A 22,152-nucleotide genomic window follows, 5' to 3' on the forward strand; every position below is an offset into this window, starting at 1 on the left:
CCTGCATCCCTGCAGGTATATTAAGCATTTAATGGCATAATGACGGGTTCCTGTTTCCTTGTCCATCCCCAAAGCCACCGCCACCGCCCACCCACTGAGGTGGAAGCCACTTTGCCTTGAGTAGCAGTCTGGGTCTCCCCAGATAACAAGCTGCTCCGCTGGTGTCTCCAGCGCAGCGTTTGATCAGGCGTCATAGGCTTGTCCCTGCTCGAGAGCCACAGACACGGCTCACACGCTCCGAGTGCACAGTGAGTCGCCTCCTGGGAAGCAGGGCCCCTGGGTTTGATGGTGACCCTGTTTTCGGTTCTGGCACCAGGAGGTCGGACAGGAGTGACAGGAGAGCCGTGCTCCGGGCGGGGCTCTGCCACCTGCTAGCGTGCATCCGACGTCAGGGCTTCTCCCTGTCCCCTCCACTGGGGGAGGGGGTGCAGAGAAGTGGGGCGCCGGCCCTGACAGGCCATGCTGGTAGCCCCGGTGTGTGCAGAGGCCTGCGTCTCTTCTGGGCGGCCTTCCTGAGCGCCGCTCCTCACCTGGAAGGGACTCCAATAGGCCGGTTCTGGGAAGGCAGTTTGCACGGCTGTCAGACCCCAGTGCCCAAAGCCCCACTGTGTGCAGAGGGGCCACCTAGGCAGAGCTTCCCCGCCCCCGGCCAGGCCTTGACCTCCACCTGATACAAGGAGGGGGTTGGACCAGGGACCTGTAACTAAGGCAGCAGTGTGGCTCCCACTCCCCCACCCCAGGCCCAGGCGGAGCCCCTCACACCCAGGACCACTTTGCCCTCCCTACCGCCTCCTTAGTATCATCAGATATCGTTAGTGCCTGAGTGGAAACTGAGGCTCAGAGAAGTCCCCTGAGCTGCCCAGTCGCCCACCCAGCCGAGCGTGGGTGCCAGCCCAGGTCTGTGTGGCCCACCGAGGGCGTGATGCCTCCCCCCAGGTGGTGAGGGTAAGGAGGGCTGTGGAGGCCCCTCCCACTTTGAGGTCAGCACACGGAGGGCGACCTCGCATCTCCCCGTAGTGAACCCCCAATCTCAGGAACCTGAGTCCCTGGCATGCCTTCTAACTCTGGGTTGCAGCCCGGCCAGGGCCCTTTCTGGGAAGTTGGGGATAGAGAATGGGGGAGGCCACCCCAGTTGTCCCCAGAAGGCACCAATCGGCATCCCTCCGGTCCCTCCAGATCTCACTGTAGGAGGAAGTTGTGTTTTCCCCACCGTCAGGTCCACAGCAGCTCCACAGCCCTGCCCTGCCCGACCCGTAGGGAAGCGTCCAGCAGTCCCCCAGCCTGAGCTGGGGGAATACCCGTCCCCACCCAGCGCTGTGAATGGTGAATGACCGTGGGCTCCGACTGAGCCTGGGTCCTGCAAGTAGAATGGAAAGGAGAGACTGCCAGCCAGAGCCCGTAGGGACATGCATCCATCAAAGGGCCCAGGGCAAGCAGCACCTTCCCACAGCGGGAGAGACCGCTGCTTCCTCTTCTCTTTCCCCAAGACGGCTGAGAATCTGGGGCTGTTCAGCTTTCAGGAGAAAAGTGGAGGGATGGTTTTTTAACCTCCTCCAAATTTAGGAAAGGCTGTCTGTATCATTAGCCTTCAGGGCACTGGCTCCCAGAAGAGCAGGGTTAGTGACGAGGCTGTTACTGGGCCACTGCTCCTCAGGTGCTGATCTCACCTCGTGTACAGGATGGCGCCCCCTGTAGCTGTTTGAGGGAACAGGATGCACCCAGGAGATTTCGGGACCAGAAATATTGAACAGCGACAGTTTCCCCCCTTTCAGGTCTCTGCCCATCACCTCTGCCCACCGCCCGTGCTATACCCGCTAGCACAACCTTTCCCCACCTCCCAGATAACTGACAGTCCCCCTTCCTCCTTCAGAAGCCCCACATGGATCTCACCATGGCCCGGAGCCGGCTCAGGGAGCCGGTCCTCCTGGCTAGACAGCCCTGGAATCCAGGGGCACTGCTGTGGTGCTGAGCCCGCCTTATGGAGTTCAGCCTGCTGTTTTGACCTCTGCCTTCTCACTAGGCTTTGTGCGCCCCCCACCCTCCACTCCCCAAGCACCATCCCGGGCTCCATTTCTCCCTCACTGCCGAGAAGGGAAAACGTGTCTGCTCTTCCTTCCAAGGCAGCAGGGTGGTGAGTCCCCAGCAGTGGCCCAGTGGGACTGCCCAGGATGTGATATTTTATAGCAGGTCTCATGCCTCAAGAAAAACATTCCAAGGAGCCCTCACCTGAACGAGGTCAGCGAGAAAGCACAGGCTCTGCTCGCAGCCCTGGGCCGCAGAGCCACCTGTCACCACCCGCTGCCACCCTGGTCACCCGCCTTGCAGAGAAATGACCCAGCCTGGTCGCTGAGAAGTAGGAACAGTGCTCTGAAATGAAGCCACGGGGACGTCATACTGAGCCCCGGCCTCCCCGCCTGCTCTGTGGTCTCAGCTGGCAGGACTCAGAGCGGGGTGGGCCTTGGGCCAGCCCTCTGGGGGCAGCGTCCGAGCAGGTCAGCAGCACCAGAGTGAGCTCAGGGTAACCCTCCCCCTCGGCACATGGCAAAGCCGTGACCACGTGGCTCAGGCAGTTAGGGAGGTCCTGCCTGATGGGACTCAAACCCAGAACTGCGCAGCTGCCCCGGGCCCGCGCCAGGCAGGGACTCAGCTCTGTCCCTGGAGCTCATAGACCAGAGGACTCTCCCAGTGAGGGTCCGTCACACGTGGGTTCAGCATCATAGCCTCCTTGAGGAGTAGTTACATAGGGGCAGCAGCTCACGCTCCCACCTTTGAAGGCCAAGTTTCTAGAGTGGCTGGAAGGTGGACTCAGGCCAAGCTGACCACAGCCCAGCAGGAGAGTGACCCTGGGATGCCAGCCATGTGTCCTGTCAGCCAGGGTGGGGTCTGCAGAGGGCAGAAGCAGTGGCCACGGAGCTGGGCTCAGAAGGGTAAAGAGGGTTTCTCCCTGGCAGGGAAGGAAAATACTAACAGTGGCCGCTTCTGGGCCATTGCTGGGTGCTGAGCTCCTTACCCACCTCCCTGTAAGAGATGCCCTGGGACGGGGACCCACACTAGTTTATCTCTAAAGCCCCCCCCCTTCCTGGGCCTCTGTGGATGGTTCTCCAGTCGTGGTGGCCCCGTGGGTAGGACCTGGCTGTGGGCCAACCTCCCTGACCGCGTAGGTGGCAGCCTCACCACCCTGCTGCCTTGGGAGAGCAGACACATTTTCCCTTCTCGGCAGGGAGGGAGAAATGGTGCTCGGGATTCACACACCTCCTGAGCGCCCCCTGTGGGCCCAGCAGCGCCTCCCCAGCCGTATCTCCCTTCATTCCCCCCTGGCCACCTGTCTTGGGGTTCCCGTCAGCCCGGACAGCTCACCAGATCTGAAGAGGCCAGTCTGTCAGCCCCTGCCCACCTGTCCCACCTCAGACGGAGGTTACTTTTTCGGGGAAGCCGTCGTGTCTGTCTGTCTCTCTCTGCTCCCAGGGCCCCTCCTCACAGTTCACCCAGCTGAGTCAGCCCTGGGTGCCGTCTTCCCTCCCAGGTGGCAGTTCTTCTGCCCCAGGCCCCAGCTCCTGAGGGAGGAGCTGGGAGGCCTTGGGGTGGGCCGCTGGCCAATGAGGGGCCAGGACAGGAAAAGGAATTAACATCCCATGGTCGCACTGTGTCCCAGACCTCTGCACGCTGACCTCCCCTCACCCACTCAGCATCACAGTGGTGAAACTGAGGCAGCTGCAGAGGCTATGAGCCCCTGTCTTCCTGATTCCAGAAGCTTCTATAACCTGCTGCCTCACTGGGGAGAAATAAACTCATCCCTCCCTTGTGCTGGGGCGGGAGAGTTAGGAAACCCGCCCCCGCCACCCTCACCCCAAGGCCCCACCCCCACCACTGCTGACCACCGCCCTGTCTGTGGGTCTGGCATCTCATAGGCTTTTTTACTGCAGCGTCTTGGCAGGTCCTCCCTGCCTCCTGCAAGGACAGGACACAGTCTCCCTTGCAATCCTACTGGCCCGGGGCGCCCGTGCCTGGCACTGTGCCCAGCACACAGGAGCCTCGGCAGATGAGAGAGAGCAGGTTGTGAAAGAATGCAGGAGCGAATGAATGAATCGCATGGTGTCGGGCACAGTTCCCTAGTGGGCGGTTTTGTGAGTCTGATCAAAGGCAGCCCGGCAGTCCCCTGGTTGGATCACTGTTTGGGTGACTGTGAATTAGCCTGCCACTTAGGAGGAAGCGCACAGCACTAGAAATGACTCTGGGTCTTACACCGAGCCCGTGAGCAGGCGCTCCGCCGGCCCGGGTGTGGGGACGGCAAGCCCCGCAGCCAAGATGCGCCTGACGTGGCCGCATTGGCCCAGTCACGTGGTTTAAGGTGAAGGGTAATGGCATTGGTGCATATTACTATCTTATGCTTTGGGTATTAATTTTTATAAAGTGAGAAAAAATAGACTCAGTTTTCATTCTTTTTCCTATGCCTGTCTTTGTGGTGAGGCAAAGTGCCCTGGTTTTAAGACAGGCCCCGGGGCAGGTGGCAGTGTGACCACAGCAACCAGCCCCACTTTCTTCCCCTTGGTCTGCTCCTTGCTGCAGCCACAGCAGATTGGTGTCATCACAGCTTCCGTGTCCTTGTCATTTGTATTATTCAGGTGCCGCCCTGAGGCCAGAGCAGTCATTTTGCCCCAGGGTCACAGGCCCAGCTGCGGGAGGCCTTGGTATCATGGCCATCAGCCTCCAGGCCGTCCCCAGTGATGGCCCTGGGGTGTGTGGGAAGGGCTGTGTCACCTGTCACCACACCTTCTGTTTGGGAATGTGGCCGCCTCTCCCAGGCCAGGGCTGAGAGACCATGTGCTGGGTGTTACCAGGCCAGGGTGAGTACAGAAAGGTCACGTCACTTGTCGGCTGGCCCAGCACACTGGTGCTCTCTGGTCGGCCTGAGCTCCCCGCGGGCGGCCCTTGAGTTCTAGCCTCGTGGCCGCTGCCCTGGACAGAAGAACCTGCAGTACTGCGTGGTCGTTCTGGGGGCATCCTCACCTCCCCGTGCCAGGCTCCCCTTCCTGGCCCGTGGGAGCAGGCCCTGTCCGCAGGCCCAGGCAGCCACGCCTGGCCAGAGAAGTGCTGTTTCTGTGCTTTCACTTCCACTTCCCTGTCCCGAGCCCTTGCGACCTCCGTAAGCCACCCACCCACATCTCCTCTTGCCCTGGCCCTGGGAGAGGCAGCCACAGGCCCAGTCAGAGGCACTGAGAACTGCAGGGCAGGTGGCGGTCGTCTCCCTCTGCAGTGTGGGGCCCCTCGCCGGGCTTGTCTCCCCACGGCTGCTCCTCCAGGCCTCAGAGGTGGGGCTGAGCAAGGCAGACTGCTCCCGGTGCAGCCCCACAACTGAGCCGGGAGAGGCTCCGCAGAGCGGGTGACTCCTGCAGGACCCAGGACACGACCCCTCCAACCACGTGACCCTGAGTTCAGGTCAGCCCAGCTCTCCCCCCACCTCACCCAGCACTTTGACAGGGCAGCACATGGCTGCTGGTGGACGCTGGGGCATAGGAGGCCCTCCATGGTCCCTCCATGGTCCCTCCATGGTCCAGCCAGGCCTTGGCCTAGGCCCTTGGTAGACGGTGAGCAAAGCCCAGGAGCTGTAACCATGGAGATGATGGAGCATGTCAGAGGCAAAGAGAGAAAACAGCAGGCTGGGGCATGCAGCAAGAGGTCACGGACACAGACTGGCTGGAGGGGAGGGGAGGGGTGGGGGGGGCCTGCAGGGAGGTGGGGAGAAGAGCCTGAGCCAGGCAGGCTGGGGTGACTGTGGGAGGGACGCCTGGGGGGACAGACACTGGCCACGGGGGGCCTCACGTGTGGGCACAGAGAGCACGTTGCCCTCCACGCTGGATGAGGGGCTCGTGCAGGAGAATGGTCCAACCCACATTTCAACAAGAGCCGGCCACTGCTTGGAAGAAGGGCTGTTGTGAGGTGGGGCAAGTAGGCGGAGGCCTAGGGGAGTGGTGGCTTGGCCTAGGGGAGAGGATCTAGAGAAGCTGCGGCTGCTGCTGTGAGTGGAGGGAAGCGCCAGTGGGGTTGCTCCGGGGCTGAGAGAACAGGGCCTCCAGGAAGAACAGGGCCTGAGCCACTGGAAGAATGGGGGGGGTGCTGTCCGACCCCGTCCCAGCCCTCACGTCGGGCCATGCGCGCACGGGTCGGTCCCACAGATGCTGGCAGGATGCAGACCCTTTCCCAGGGACAGGTTTTGTGCAGCCAACCAGTGAGCAGAGCCGGTTGGAGGGCAAGCCCCACAGGAGACCAGAGGTGGTCGAGGTGCCCAGTGAGGGCAGAAAACAGAGAGGCTGCCCACCGGGCTCTAGGTCCCCCGTTTACCAAGGCAGGCCCACGAGGGTCACTCTTTGGTGCTTCCAGTGGAGCCGGTTGGGCAGGACGGGGGTGTGGACCCTGACAGCAGGGACTCGGGAAAGCCCTGTGCAGCCGGAGGGGGAGGGAGTTGGCTCCAACTCCAGCTGAAAGAAGCTGCAGAGCAGGGGCCACAGAGGCATGGGCGGGGTTGTGCAGAGGCCAGAGTGGGTCACAGGGGCGGGGGTGGGGGGTGGGGGGACAGGTTGAGGTCAGGTGCAGCAGGTTTGCTAACGCAGAGACAGCAGTTTAGAGCCAAGGCTCAGATGCAGGGCATCACAGATTTAAAGACCCAGACCCTAGGCGTGTCACTGCTGGAAACACGCGGAGGCCCCTCTGAGCCCCATTGGTGATCACGTGGGGCTCCTTGCACTCGCCCAAGCGGAGCAATGGTGCAGCCCCAGAGCTGCCCGCCTCCTGCTTCCGGGGCCCACGGGCAGGTTCCTGTCCAGCCGACCACTGTCCTGCTGCTGACAACTTGCTCATTTGAGTCCTGGGGAGATGAATAAAAATAGATTCCAGAACAGTCTAAAATCAGTCGGCAAACTGGTGGCCAGATGGTGCTATTCTATGTGCAAGGACTAAGCTATTTTGAATGTGGAAAGGGCTATTTTAAAGTTTGAATCAAAGTGAAAAGCTGCCTCCCTGGCGCCATTAGTCCGTCAGGGAGAGGCGGTGACTGTCCCTTTGGTGTCGGGGAGGGCTGGCTGGGCCTGCGTGTGCCGGGCCACCTGTGCTGAGTGCCGCGTGAGGAGCGGGCAGGGGCAGACGCCCGCCCAGCCCTGGGAGCTGCCCGGGCCCAGGGGGCGGTAGATACACAAATGGCAGCTTGACTGGTCCTGACCCCAAGGAACCCCCTCCGTCTGAGCCCAGGGTGCTGTCACAGGTTCAGGGGCCCCACTCGTGCTCTTGGAGGCCGGAGATGGCCCTGTTCCTTCTCACGTGGCAGCCTCTGAGCCAGGTAGCCCTGGCCTGAACCTCAGCACCCTGCCCCTTCCTGCCTTTATGCAGTGTGTACCGAGGCCGGCCTGCTGTTCCTCAGTGGGCGGGGGGGAGACCCTGTTGGCCCTGGGGTGTCCCCTGGTGTGAGTTTCTGGCCACACAGAGGGGCTCCAGGACACCATGACTCCACACAGCTGCCTCAGATTCTTCACCTTTCGGATCACAGGCCGGTGGGAGGTGGGTCTGCAGCAATGCTGGCCACACGAGGATCTACGTAGTGGGGTAGATGGTGGGCGGGCAACCTTGGCCCCAGCCACCCACCCACCTGGGGACCCGCAAAGCCTGAGTGTTGCTGCAGACCCGACACATCACTGTCACACCTGGCAGGTCTGAGCTGGCTGCAGTTGGAAACACAGCCCTTCTCCCACCCGCCCTTGCACCAGGGTCACTGGAACTTTCTGTGTGCTGTGGAGACAGAGCCAGTCACCGAGCTGGCCCTGTCGGCCCAGGGCACCTCTGAGCCCAGCCTGGAACCTCTGGCTCTGGCCCACCTTCTACCTCCTCTGTGAGTCCCGGGGCCGCCAACCCCAATGTCCAGTCACCTTCTAGCACCCTTTCCATGCCCCTGTCTAGGAGGGCAGTGAGGGTTCAGGAGAGTGACTGATGGTTTCCAAGCAGCCGCTGCAGGGCCGGCCCCTGTGGGGTCCTGGCTCGCAGACCCTCCCGAGAGCTTGGGAGGCTTCCCTGGACCACACACCAGACAGGGAGGGGCCCCGGCTGGCTGACCCCTCACCCTGCTCACCTGCCCGAGTCTGGGGAGCAGCAAGGTCACTGTCGGGATTAGGATTAGGAACTGCAAAAGCGATTAGAGTTTGTCCTCCTGGGCACAGCTGGGCAGAGGCTGCCCCGTGGGGACGGCCGTGGGGGTGACCAGCAGCAGCTTCCCTTGGAGTCACACAGCTCGGCCCCAACCCGGTTCCCTCTGGGTGGGCAGCCTCACGGCCCCTCCCACCAGGCCAGGCTCTGGGAAGGCAGGTCCCCCGTGGGCAGGCAGGGCCCACCCCATGTGGGAGCCGCCTTTCTGTGCCGGGCTTTTCGGTTCTCACTCTCCTCTGAGCGGCTTAGTAGGCTCCCTGCCCTCCCCGCAGAGGGAGGCCCACAGCGCCGTAGGCCCCGTGCCTCCCCGTCTCAAGGAGCCTCTCCACGTCCCTGGGGGCGGGAGGAAGGGGCAGGGCCAGGAGCCTGGAAGCCCGTTCCCATCCCGGGGACAGTCACCCTGATGGGCCACAGAATCAGGGATTCCTTAGGAGTCCTGGGGTTCAGCCCTCTGTCCCATGAGGACACCAAGGCCCAGGGGGTCATAGACTACCCAGGGCGGGCAGTGAGGCAGCACCCACAAGGGGCCCAGATGCTGGGCTCCTTATTCTGCCTGCTCCCTGCCCCTTGCGTGATTTAGGAGCAAGTGTAGTGTGGGCAGGAGGATTCAGGTGTCCCAGGTGCTGCTCCTGCTCAGTTCTAGGCAGGAGCTCAGAGGGTTGTGGCAGAGCCTCAGGGGCAACGGGACCCTGGGTGCAGAGCCTGCAGCAGCCAGGCCCTCCCCGGGAGCCCCCCCCCCCCCCCACCAGCCCCTGCTGGGCCCCAGGCCTAATCCAGCTTAGTGAGCAAACTATAGCACACCGACTAACTCAGCATTCCTGAGCAGGTGGCAGGCCGGGCCTGCACCTGCCTCTCTGGGCTGTGTGGCCAGGATGGGGCCCGAGAAGGGTGGCAGCGCCAGAGGAAACCCTGGGAGTTGGGGGCGGATACCAGGTAGGTGCATTGGGGTGCGGGGGGGGGGACAGTCGGGCTTTCCACGGCCCTCAGGGTGGCAGGGGCAGTTCATCTGCTGCAGATGGCCTCCCCACCTCCCCCAACGGTGGCAGTGGCAAAGGCCCAGCCACATGAGTCCCCAGATACTGTTGCCCTGCCCCCTCTTTAGCGACTGTGACACTCTGATCTTTGAGTGCACAGTCCAGCCACAAGTAGCCAGAAGGAAGCCACAGCTGTCCCAGGGCTTTCTCTTCTCTCCTGGCTGCTCTGCAGCAGCCTGTCCTGCATCCCCAACAAGGAGGTGACACAGCCAGGTTAGAGCCAGTAGCCCTGGCTGTGTGGGCGATGTCCCCGGCAGCAGGACCAGGGGCTGGGAGGCAGGCACGGCCGAGGCAGGCTGGGTCCTGTGGTTTGAATGAGGTTATTCCCGGACACCCTTGCTCACTAGCCTCTTTGGACCCCCGCTGCTGTCCAGCAAGGCCACGGGATGCCACACCACCTGTGCCCTCAAGGGGCACCCAGGCGGCCATCAGGAGTCAGCTTTACCAAATAAACAGTGGCAGTGCTGGTCCCATGACCTGGGACACTTGCAGGTGGGGACCAGGGGCACTTGCACCTGGTTCCTTACACATAGTGCTTTGTGGCCTGGACTAAGTCCCTTGGCCTCCCTGAAAACAGCTGCCTCGGCACTGGCGAGGATGCCCAGACAGCCCTGGCCCACGGTAGCTGCATCAGAGTACGCGGGGGTGTTTGGGATGAGCCGCAGAAGGGGAGGAAGAGTGTGCCTGGTGGGAATACACACCGGTGTGGGGAGGGGGGCGCCCTAGGAGAGGTGGCTGGAGAGGATTTAGGGGCAGGTCAGCGAGGGGCTGTCAGCAGCCCTGGCATATACAGCCCACCTGCACTTTCCCTGGGAAGAGAAGATGGTCATTCTAAAGTACAGAGCTCACGAATGTTGGGGGTAGAGGTAAGAGCCTAATTCGTCTTTTTGGGGTTACTGAACTCAAAGGGTTCGCCACTTGGAGAGCTAGATGCAGTTGTCACAAGGCCGAGTTTTATTTACTTGCAGCGGGTGAGGGAGAGGGGATTCACATCCGGAAAGCTCCGCCTTCCGGGGAGGAGGCCCAGCCACTGCACGTGGACACTGTCTGACGATCACACGTGGATTTCTTCTCTGCACTTGGTGACATTCACCGGGTGGCTCACTGGGTTGCGTGCCTGTGAGGCTCATCTTGTTTATGGCTACATCTGCCAAATACTGTGCTGTGTTTTAACATTTAGACAAGTGTAACATTTAGAACTGCCCAGATCTCGAGACCCTGGTTTAAGGGAACACTGCAATCATCTTGCCCACTTTGATTTTGCTGCTAGGAAGCCCAGAGGCCAGAGAAGCACCCTCTGTGGTGAGTTCATGGGAATTATTTACCATTACCTTTGGCTACTGTGGTCTACTCCTGTTAGTGACTATTTACCAAGTCCTGTTGTAAATGCCACGAGCTATGTGAACGCAAAGCACCCACCCGTTAAAACTCACAGATGGCTGCAGGAGCCGTGTGGGGTTGGCAGGGACGGATGGCAGCAGACACGATGGAGGAGAGCTAAGGAAGGTCAAGGGCAGAGGCAATGGCATCGTGCAGCTGCTAGGCCAGTCAGGGACCTGCAGGGCGCCCACAGACTGCCGAGAACTGGAAAACCACAAAGCACCTGTCATGTGTCTCACCCACATGTTGCATCCACATGAAGGCTCTGTGGGGGACGCGGGGCGGCCTCTGCAACCTACTGCAAGGCAGGCAGGCAGGCCAGGGGGCTGTGCCTCCTGCAGACGGGCCCCGGCTCTGCACGGGAGACATGGCTCTGGGGACAGACAGACCTGGGATCCCATCCACTTCCCCCTGTTGGCCTGGGCAGCACCTTCTCCCTGGGCCTCAGTCTCAGGGGAGACAGGAGGACCCAGCAAGGGGCTTCCCTGAAGTGGTGTCCCTTGTGCCCAGTGCCCACCCGGGGACATGAGGGTGCTCCCCCTCCACCAGCACCAAACCTCCTGTGGAGTTTGCGAGGAGCACAGCGCACCTGCTCTGGCAGTTGCCTGAGCCAGTCCCAGAGCCAGCCAGCGCCCTCCCGTGTTAGGGCTCCTCCCTCGTTAGCAAGCAGGGGGCAGGAGCCAAAACTAATGTGACTGGGCCCTGGGGCCAAGCTTCGGGCCATGGGAAAGGGGTGAGTGGGACAGGAGTCTCATGGAAGTAGCAGCTCGGGGTGGACCGAGCTCTAGGCCCAGGCCCTGGGTTCTGGGTCCAGGTTGGCCATCTCCTGCTGTGTGACCTCAAATCCTCAGTTTCACTGTCTGTGGAATGGGGTCAGGGGTCCCTGCCCACCCATCTCCCTGGACTCCTGTAAGGGTCTGGAGCATTTCCACCCAGAGCGATTGTCTGCCGCCTCCCCACTACCATCGCCTCTGACACCCACTGGTGCACAGCCAACAAAGAGGCGCCTTATAGTCAGGCCACTGGTGCAGGTGCTCCCCGTGTCCACTGTCAGGGCCCCGCCCTGGGGCCTGCATTGGTGGGGAGGGATGGGGACTGGGCGAGGTGGAGGCCACTGTAGGGCCCAGGGTGACAGAGCCTTGGCTGCCGGTCACAAGCCAGACAGCAGCCGGGTCAGGCCTGGAGCCGAGCCTCACCGGGCTCACCAAGGCCCACCCCCCGCGGGCCCCCAAATAGCATGGTGGTCAGCGAGTGCAGCTCCGCAGCAGCAGGTGAGCCTTGTAGATCCGCAACTCGCAAACTCCAGTAGCCCCAGACTCGGACCGCCCTGGACGCAGGCTCTCCCGTCCCCAGGGCCTAAGTGCCTGAGAAGATTTCTTCCCTGAGGTCTCCCCACCCCCAACCTATGCCAGGATGCCTGTCAGTATAAATCTGTGGCTCTTCTGGAAAAGCCGGTGACGGTGGCTTAGGCATGGCCATCCTCGACCTTTTTGGGGGGTTGGGAGGCCCAAAGTGCACTGAATACACCTCCCCAGAGTCTTGCAGGGGAGCTGTTGGGACCTGAGCCCCTGTTTCCCTATCAGATGGGGATACCCCTCCTTCCACCTTGAGGATTTGGCTGGATGAGGAGACGGGAGCCGTGAGCACAGGGTCAGACATTACTGTTCCGTCCCACAGACAGGACACAGTGCAGAGGGTGGGGGGCTTGTGCAGGAACCTGGCCTCGTCCCTGATACCGCGCCTTTCCCACTGTACTTCACTGGTTTCCTTGGGCCTCCATTTCCACATCTCCAAAATGGGGGGAGGGCGAGGAGCCCTCACCCTGCACATTCTGCATGGCTGCTGGGGTTGAGGTGATGGAGGACAGGTGCCCAGAGGGCTTGTTAAAGAAGTGATGTGCCCGGGGCCAGCTGAGCAGCCAGCCCTCTGGAGCTCCGGGATGGGGTCCTTTCTGCTAAGCCAGGCCAGCCGAGCACAGGCAGGGGGCTGGCACAGAGCCATGAGGAGCCTGCCCCGTGGGCGGGTGCTGGTCCGTCCAGGACACCTCCCCAGGGGAGGCGTGCTGGGCCAGCTGCTGAGTTTGGGGGATTCCGTGGGACAAAGAGAAACAGACACAGTCACTGGAGAAGCTGACTTTGCAGACGTGACATGGCCCGGAGGGGAATGTCCAAGGGGCCTGAGCGGGGTCAGGGCCCTTCCCTGGGGGGCACGGGAGAGGTCTGAGCGCCACCGTGGGGTAGCAGGTGCGCTGGGTGTGGTGCTGATGCTGGCAGGGCCCCCCCGCCCCCCCCCCAAGGAGTGTCTGTGGAGTCTCCACATCGCCTGGCTCTTCACAGCGGCCCTTTAGGATGGTGCTGTCCCTGTGCCACAGGCAAGGGTCCGTGTGCCCTGCACCCTCTGGGAAAGCACGTCTCTGAAGCTCAGGGTCAGACAGCGTGTGGTGTGCGTGGAGCCCCGTGGCTGGTGCCTGGAGGTCTGGGAGGGAAGCGCTGGGGAGGGGCAGCCAGAACCTGAGACAGGTTGGGCCGAGGAAATGTGTCCTTCCTCACCCGGTCGGGAGTTCAGAAAGGGCAGATCCGGAGGTCCCCAGTCTGGTCTTTGACGCCCTCCGGGGACAACAGCTGAGGCCTCGGTCCTCCCATCCACTGTGATGACAGGGGCAGAGTGACCAACCCCTGCTGCGTCAGAGTGTGGTGGGGCCGCCAGGAATCTGGATGTCATAGTGGGCCACAGGTGTGAAACGGGAACCTTAAAAGCAGCCTTGTGTGGTAACAGACTTTGGGGTAACTCCAGTCCCAGTTCCTCCGCCAGACGAGACCCCATCACTTTTGTGAACCAGGCAGTATAGCCAAACGCAGTGACTCTCCCTCCTTCTGTGCCAAAGCCAGGGATTGGCCTGAGCTGCCAGGGGCACCTTGGGGCCCAGTGGGGACAGGGGTTATGACAGACCTCAGGTCTGGCACACACTGAGGATGTGACAGCTGAGAGCTTGGGCCCCACTCTTGATGAAAAGCCAGCGTCCCTAGCTGCTGCAGGCTGGGTGGCCTCAGCCAGCACACCTGGCTCTGGAGCTATCAGGTGGCATCGGGACTGTGGAATGCCAACCAGAGCGGTTCCTAGGCTGGCTCTGAGAAAGCCAGGGTCCCCGTGTTTCCATGAAAGCCAGAGGGGGCAGCAGAGCTGTTCCTGACCACCCAAGGAAGGGAAGGAGAGGGGAGGGGAGATAGTACCCCAGGGTCTTCCTCACTGCCCTGTGGAGGTGGGGTGGGGGGCGACAGGACAGGAACAGACACGCCCTGTGCTCACAGTCCCCTGCTCCCTCCCGCCCAGGCCTGCAAGGACTTCTTGGAACTAGCGGAGACACACAGCCGGAAATGGCAGCGTGCGCTGCAGTATGAGCAAGAGCAGCGCGTCCACCTGGAGGAGACGATTGAGCAGCTGGCCAAGCAGCACAACAGCCTCGAGCGGGCCTTCCGCAGCAGCATCCCTGGCCGGGCCACCAACCCCACCCAGAGCTTCAGCGAGGGTGAGAGGGCCAGGGCGTGGGACTCTGCCCATCGACTAGTGAGCGCGCTCTGTCCACTCCGCCCTCAGCCTCCCCCTCTGCCCACTGGCTACCCCGGCCGGGCCCACATTGGGTCTTGCTGTGGCTGACTCTGGCCAGCCTCTCCGTGCCTTTGTATTCCCTGTGCCTGCCCGCACATGGCAAGTCTCCTCATGTCTAGGTTCCAGTCCTCAAAAGATAAATTCAGTGAGCCCAACTGTCCCCCCTGTGGTAGGGCTGCCAGGTGACCACCTCAGGCTGAGAGTCATGGGCACCCTGGGGAGGGCAGAAAGGGCAGCGGGGCCACAGGCAGACCGACCAGCGTTACTGAGAGGTCAGGGGAGGCTTCTGCAGGGAAGGAGGCCTCCGCGCCAGAGCACGGAGAGGAAAGCACAGTCTGGAAAACCGAGTGAGGCGGCCACAGCCTAGTCAACCAGGACCCGGTGACCAGTGACCAGAGCAGGGAAGGGCAGAAGAGGGAGGTGGGGCCCTTCAGGCGATCGCTTCCCCAGATGGGTGAGACGAGTTCTGTGAAGTTGCCAACTGAGGCAGCAGCTCTGCCCGTGTCCCCAGGAAGCTTCCTGACTCCTAAAGAAGAGGACAGTGAGGAAGATGAGGATACCGAGTACTTCGATGCCATGGAAGACTCCACATCCTTCATCACCGTGATCACAGCGGCCAAGGAGGACAGGTGGGCTCTCCCGGGGGACACCTGCCCTGGAGGGACCCTCTCCTGGGTCTGCCGTCCCTGCCTTGTTCGTCCTGTGCTCCATCTGTTCCTCTTTGCACGTGGGGTTTTAGGTCTCGGTCCTGATGGCCTTTGTGCTTTGATGGGCTCTTTCATTCCTTAGGCAAAAATGCCCAAGTCAAGTTTGTATCCGGGTTTCATGTTAAATGGAAATGGAGACCAGGGCGCTGGCCGGATCCAGATTCATCCTGGAGTGGGGTTGGGGCTGGGCCGGGCTCCCTCCGTCTCACCTCAGGCCACACAGGGGCCCAGCTGCCCCCTCTACCTACCACTTGGGCATTCGGCATTCCAGAACAGACGAGAAGCAGAAAGCCTTTTATTTTCTAGTTCCAAGCATGTTTTGTTGTTCACAAAAGCCCACTCTTTAGAATATTTCTAAATGCACAACTGGGACATTGATCATCACTGAAAGCCCTACTGCCAGACTCTGTGGGGACCCCAGGACATGCCCATGGGGTGACCCTGCTGCTACATGTGTGCAGAGCGAGGTGTTAGCCAGGCGGGTGGGCTGGATCGAGGCCAGAGGGGAGCATGCTGGGGCTGGAATTGGTCATTTTAATATAATAGGGAGTTTTGTCCTCATTAGGATCTTTATTCTCATAATCAAATTGCTCAAGGTCCTAAAAACAAGTTTTGGTGAGTGTGGAAGGGGTTGGGGGACACAGAGGTGGCGATAAGCTCCGTAGGCATCTGGGGCCCTACTGAAGGAGCCAAGTCCTGGGGACAGTGACGTAACAGACGCAGCCTGTGCTGCGCACTGCCGTTGTTACCCATGGGGTCTGTCACAGGCACAGCGCCTCCCGGGCTTGCCCAGGAGTGGAGGAGGAACTGCAGGATTCCTGCTGCCCCCTACACCCCACCTGCAGTCCAACAGAGCAGGCTGGGGAGAACCCCTGGCCGCTCCTTTGTTGCCTCTCGGATCCAGGTGTTTCACCCCTTTCCTCTCATGGTTTCTTCCAGGGGAAGGGCTGTTATCCCTCTTACCCCTCATGGGGCTTCTGGTCCCATCAGCTGTGTATTTCCAGCTCAGAATCACTGTCCAGTTCCCAGTGCTTTAAAGGTGCTTGTATTGCCTCCCAGATGAATGTGGCTGGGCCGTTCAGAACTTCCTTCCACTTCATCAGGCAATAGTGGCGCCCTCTGGGCTCTGCAGCTGGAAGGGTCCTGCTCGGGCTCCCTGCCCTCTGCACCTGCACCTGCAGGCCCAGGGCTCAGCTTCCTTCCTGCCCCTTCCCCAGCAATGTCCATACCTCGGCCACAGCCCCAGGCCTCTCTGCTCCCACCCAACCAGCAAGCAGGTGACCCTCCCAGCACAGCCGTCCCTCCCTTGTGCTGTGGCCACGCTGGCCAGTAGCAGGTCCTCTGCCTACGGGCCCTGAGTGCTCCCCAGCACCCCCACTTCCCCCAGTGACCTGCGTGAGCCCTTCCCATTCTGAGGCCCTGACTGATGAGTGCCAGACCCTCATCCCAGCTGACCTGGGGCCGTCAGCCACAGTGCCCCTGCTGCTCTGGCTGACCATCCACCCCAGTCATCATGGGTACGGGGATGCCTCAGACCCACATCCTGCCCTTCCAGAGCCCATCTAGGGAGGGAGTCAGACTAGCAGACGACACAGTGAGGTGTATCTGTGACAAAAGGGCCCTCAGGACTCCAGGAGGGTCTTCTCGAGGAGGGACTGCCCCCGGCCTCATCTGGTCCTGGGCTAGCTGGAGGCCGTGTGCAGGGACCCCAGCCTTTGCCGCTGTGAGACATCAGTGAGCAGGAGCCCCTCCGAATCCCTGCCTGGGGGTCCTGCAGCCTCACATGAGTGTCCTGAATCGAGAGATGCCCCCTCGGACCTCTCTGCAGGGTCTGTATAGAAGGCAGCCGCATCCTGGGGAGGACGCTGGGTTTGTTAATAACCTGCCTTTTGTGTTTCCTGCAGAAAAGCTGAGGGGGGAACTACAAGCTCTGTGGAATGGACCCCGGCAGACAATGTGAGTGAGGGGGTGACCTGAGGGTGGCTGGCACTTTGAGCTTGGGACCCCTGGGACAGTCCGGCCCACAGCTGGCCTGCAGACACCCCTGGGAGTGCTCTTGGCGTCTGCTGACACACACACTCTTGCTTCTCTGGCAGGTGCTGGACTGCGCCTCACTTGTGCCCCAGGGCCCCCCCAAAGTCAAGAGGCGTGCCCGCATCCCCGACAAGCCCAACTACAGCCTTAATCTCTGGAGCATCATGAAGAACTGCATTGGCCGGGAGCTCTCCAAGATCCCCATGCCGGTAGGGATTCAGCCGGGGTGGCCGCCCTGGGTCCCCGGGGCTGTTTTCTTGTGTGTAGAGAAGAAGTAATGGCCTGTGTGAGACACAGGCAGCCCCGAGGGTCATTTTTTTACACCTGCGGAGCGGGCAAACTGTTCGCTCACGTTCAGTGGCACTGCCACAGTCCCCCAAGAGCACAGGTCTCCGGCCCTGAGGGAAGGAGCCCGGAAGCAGCTGTGTTGAGCAGAGACTTGGGGGCGCCCAGAGCATTGCTGCACCTGATGGGGCCTCACGATGTCCCTGCTGTCCTGACCTCGTAGACGGGGAATGGCAGGATTGGGCCGTGTGTGTTGACAGGCTGGTCCTCCCCTGTGCCAGGAGCTGTCCCCGGTGCCCCCTCTAGCAAGGTCACACAGTGGGCAGAGGGCAGGACGGGCTTGCTCCTGCTGCCTGGCCACCACAGCCTCTACACAAGGGAGGAGTCGGGGGCTCCAGGTTAGGCCTTCCTGGTGTTTCTGTCGTAGGATGGGCAGCTGACAGCAAACGTGATGCAAGTGTGCAAGGCACAGCGGGCTGGGAGGTGGTGAGGGCTGTGGAGAAGGCAGGCAGGTGGGGCTCGGGAGGCACACAGATGGGGTCGTCAGAGAAACGCCCCTGAAGGTGTCATCTGAGCAGCAATGTCCCTGAACATCGGAGAAAGGCAAGGGCGCTGTGCTAACCCCAGGCCTGAGCTGGGAGCAGCGGTCTCAGCCGGCCTGACCCCCTCCCTTGCCTGCCTGCAGGTCAACTTCAACGAGCCCCTGTCCATGCTCCAGCGGCTGACAGAGGACCTGGAGTACCACCACCTGCTGGACAAGGCGGTGCACTGCACCAGCTCGGTGGAGCAGATGTGCCTGGTGGCCGCCTTCTCTGTGTCCTCCTACTCCACCACCGTGCACCGCATCGCCAAGCCTTTCAACCCCATGCTGGGGGAGACCTTCGAGCTGGACCGCCTCGACGACATGGGCCTGCGCTCCCTCTGCGAGCAGGTGAGGCCGCTCACACTCCGGCCAAGCTGCTCCTGCCAGGCCTGGGGGTCAGAATGAGACCAGCGGGGCACAGCCTCTGACCCTGACTTGCCCATGCCCAAGGGGCCGTCAAGCTGAGGTCCAGACAGGCAGCTGGGGCGGGCCCAGGGACACGGTGAGGGCCACTGTGGGAGGAGAGTTTGGTGAGGACAGTGTGCGGAGGATGGGGACGGGGAAGGCTCCTCTCCTGGCCAGGTACCGAGGGGCAGCAGTCAGGGGACATTTGCAGGGCATTGCTGGGGAGTCCAACAGGGTCAGGGTGTGGAGTCACCACTGAGCTGGCAGGGAAGAGCCTGCACCTGGGGCCTGGTCAGTGATAATAGTGGCCTGGAGTGTGAGGAACGCAGCGTTCCTGGCATGAGGTCAGCTCCCCTCCCCCTCCGTGCCTCCCCAGCAGAGACACTGTCTCCCCCTGGGACAGGGCCAAAACCAGGCCCTCAAGCTAGGAGCGTCAGCAGTGGCCTCTCAGACTGACCTGTGGTGTCCTTCTGTGAAGAGGGGCAATTCTGTGGGGGCTGAGAGTATCCAGACAGGTGTGCAGGGAGGCACCCGGGATGGGCCACTGCCAGGCATCTCCTGTGTGCTGGGCATGAGCTCAGAAAGTAGATGGTTCAGGCTGGCAGTGAGCCAGAAAGGCGGGCACTGCTGCTGTGTGCACCTGCAGGAGGCGGCTGCGGCGGCCGGAGCAGCGAGGGCAGAGCCCAGGCCCGTCAGTTAAGGTAGAGCCCAGGGCTCTGCTGATGCTCCAGATGTGGACAGAAAGGGTGAAGCGGGGGGGGGGGGTGCAGCAAGGATGACCCCGGGTTCTTGGCCTGAACTAGTGAGCGAATGCATCACTTTGTTCAGCGGAGTTGATCAGGTGCCCACACTATGCCAAGGGCTGCTCAGGTGTTGAGGGTGCAGCCAGCTGGGAAGTGACTGCTCTCATGGGGCAGGGGCTATGGCTGTCGGGTGGGTTTGGCTATTTTTGTAAGGGGTGGTCACGGAATGAGTTTTTCTGACACAGTGAGGGACAGCGGAGAGGAAGATGGGCAGGCAGCCAGGAGACCGGCGGCTGGAGGAGGCATGACATCCTGAGTTGTGTCACAGGGTCCCCCCGCTGCTGTGGTGAGCGGAGAGCACAAAGCATAAGAGCGGAGCAGGGAGACTTTGCACCATGCACTGTGGCCTGGGGACATGGGGGCTGGGAAGGGGTGGATTCTGGATGAATTTTGAAGAAAGAACAGTTAGGATTTGCTTAGGATGAAATCAGGTGCATGAGAAGGAGGGGCAGGGCCAACTCCAAATCACGTGGGGTAAAGCAGCTGGAAAGACCAGAATGCCTGCCTGAGATGGAACTGATGACAGGGAGCCCCAGCCCCTGGGGTCACATCCCTGAGTCTGCTAGCAGGCACCGGGGTCCCTGGGCCATAGGCAACAGGCAGGCTCAGGGACACTCAGCCAGCGCAAGGGAATGGGTGACAGGTTTGGCCTGTGCTCCCGAGATGTAGGAAGAGAGCGGCGGTGCCCCTTACGGAGATGAGAGGTGCAGGGGGCGCATCAGGAGCCCTGGGCAGTCTGAGTAGTGTCGTCCGTGGGCAGCTGTGGGGCACGGCTCAGTGCTGGGTGAGGCTGCACCCTAGGACCTTGTGACCAAAGGAGCCACACGGAAATGAGGAAGGACAGACAGGGAGGGTGTCCTGGCAAGGAGACAGGGACCAGCGGAGCCCAGTTCTGTGAGAGGAATGGGTGGAGGTGTTGGGGGCCTGGCGTGGGTGAGCAGAACTCACGGCACCACCATCCAGGCCTGGAGCAGGTCACCCACCCGGACACCCACCCTCGGGCCAGGCTGGCCGGAGGCAGGGCCCTAACTCTGCCCCTCAGTTAAAGTGGCTCCCTCGGCCTGGGCCTGGTCACTGGAACAGCACCGCAGACGTGCCCTCTGGGGGGGTGTGGGGAGGGCAGCTGGGAAGTGGGCACAGGCGCCCTCACTAGAGAGGCGCACCCTCACTTTATCAGCCTTCGGCACAGCCCGTCACCAGTGACAGGACATCCCGGAGGCACAGGCTCTGTCATCACCCCCACCTCACAGCCCCAGTCTCAGGACCACAGCACAGACAGGACGGCCACCCAGGCTGCACCCACGGCCATGCCCTTGCTTCTCCCCCTGGCGCACTGTCCTTCCCGGGGGCCTTCCACGGGTCTGTGGTCCCCAGAGGAGCAGCCTGGCCTGCTGTCCCCGGCTGGCTGGGGGCAGACCTGGGCGTCTGGGCCCATGTGCGGCAGACACTCACGTCCTGTGGGCCTGGTCTCAGGTGAGCCACCACCCTCCGTCAGCCGCACACTACGTGTCCTCCAAGAACGGCTGGAGCCTCTGGCAGGAGATCACCATCTCCAGCAAGTTCCGGGGGAAATACCTCTCCATCATGCCGCTGGGTGAGCTGGGCCCTGTGCTCCCCCAGGGCAGACAGCCTTTCTGGACAGGGGGAGGGTTTTGCCAAACCCAGAAGCCAGCTTGGGGCCTCCAGGGGTGACGTTAGTTTCCCTGCTCCCTCCCCCAGGTCCCTGGGTGCCTCCCTGGCCTGTGCCCCCTTCCCCATCTGCATGAATACTGCTGCCAGCTCTCAGGACCCTGGGACTGCAGGCGAACAGGCCGGTTGAGGCCTGGCACCGTGGGCCACAGCGCCTGACCCCGTATCTCACCTCTAGGTGCCATCCACTTAGAATTCCAGGCCAGTGGGAATCACTACGTGTGGAGGAAAAGCACCTCAACTGTGCACAACATCATTGTGGGCAAGCTCTGGATCGACCAGGTCACAGGGCACCTTAGGGTGGGGGGGGTGTGGTCCGATCATAGGCCACTGACCACTCACTACCCTCCCTCACCAGACAGGGGACATTGAGATTGTGAACCATAAGACCAAGGACCGGTGCCAGCTGAAGTTCCTACCCTACAGCTACTTCTCTAAAGAGGTGGCCCGGAAGGTAAGCAAGGCCACCTCTCAGAGCCTTGGGGGCTGGCCCAGAGCCGGCCTGTGCCTCCGCTCACCCTGCCAATGTCCACAGGTGACAGGCGTGGTGAGCGATGGCCAGGGGAAGGCCCAGTACGTGCTGTCTGGCTCGTGGGATGAACAGATGGAGTGCGCCAAGGTCGTGCAAAGCGGCCCCAGCAGCCCCAGCGTGGATGGGAAGCAGAAGACCGTGTACCAGACACTGCCGGCCAAGCCGCTGTGGAAGAAGTACCCGCTGCCGTGAGTGGGGCTGGGTGAGGAGCAGGCAAGGACAGGAAGGGAAGGAGGCAAGTGGGCAGTGGGCAGGCAAGGGACTCTGCCCGGCCAGACAGGAAGCAGGCGGCCTGGGGGTCCAAGGGCTTCAGTCCACATGTGGGGGACAGCAGTGCTGTGTGACATGCCAGCGTGGGAGCCAGACACCCAACTGTAAATCAGTAACACTACCCGATGGTAGTAAGTCCTTTGCAGAGGCTGCGAACAGTTTGTGGGATGGAGTCCCCACGGTCCAATGAATGAAAACCAAGAAACAGAAAACTATAAAAAGTGGTATGACAAGCTCCAAAGATAGTGAAGCAGAAGTTGCACTAAAGAAAAGTAACTGAAACTGAGAACGCCACAGGAAGGTTCAGTGGACTCCATCAGCGGAACATAGGTCAGAAGAAACCAGAACCAGGAGACAACCCTGGAAAAGAGAAGACACTGGAGCGAGAAGGCTTACCGCCTGGGAACCGGGAGTGAGTCCTTGAAGCAGTGACATTGGCAGCCCTGAGCCTGTGACAGTGCACAGCCTCCACCGGATCCCCGGGGTGTCCCTGCGGACGTCCAGTTTGACAGCGGGATCTGGCCTGGAAGGGAAGAGACCGTTATCTGAAGGGAAGACAGCAGAGAATTTCCCACACGTGAATTTACATACAGTGAAACTGTTGGTATGACTTAAAAAAGAAAATACTAAGCAGCCA

General features: G+C 61.5%; 1 protein-coding gene across 3 annotated transcripts in view; it reads left to right on the plus strand.

The window, feature by feature from the left end:
• OSBP2 (oxysterol binding protein 2) overlaps positions 1–22,152 on the plus strand; it is a 131,917-nt gene that overhangs the window by 102,399 nt on the left and 7,366 nt on the right. For all 3 annotated transcript variants that reach the window (XM_037166805.2, XM_037166806.2, XM_037166807.2), the window contains 9 exons: positions 13,932–14,127; positions 14,719–14,836; positions 16,819–16,870; positions 17,011–17,157; positions 17,919–18,164; positions 20,498–20,618; positions 20,892–20,995; positions 21,072–21,167; positions 21,249–21,433. In XM_037166805.2, coding sequence (XP_037022700.2) covers positions 13,932–14,127; positions 14,719–14,836; positions 16,819–16,870; positions 17,011–17,157; positions 17,919–18,164; positions 20,498–20,618; positions 20,892–20,995; positions 21,072–21,167; positions 21,249–21,433 — 1,265 coding nt within the window. The remainder of the gene's footprint in view (positions 1–13,931; positions 14,128–14,718; positions 14,837–16,818; positions 16,871–17,010; positions 17,158–17,918; positions 18,165–20,497; positions 20,619–20,891; positions 20,996–21,071; positions 21,168–21,248; positions 21,434–22,152) is intronic.

Source organism: Artibeus jamaicensis, unplaced genomic scaffold (assembly GCF_021234435.1).
Source record: "Artibeus jamaicensis isolate MK-2021 breed Jamaican fruit bat unplaced genomic scaffold, CSHL_Jam_final contig_525, whole genome shotgun sequence".
NCBI lineage: Eukaryota > Metazoa > Chordata > Mammalia > Chiroptera > Phyllostomidae > Artibeus > Artibeus jamaicensis.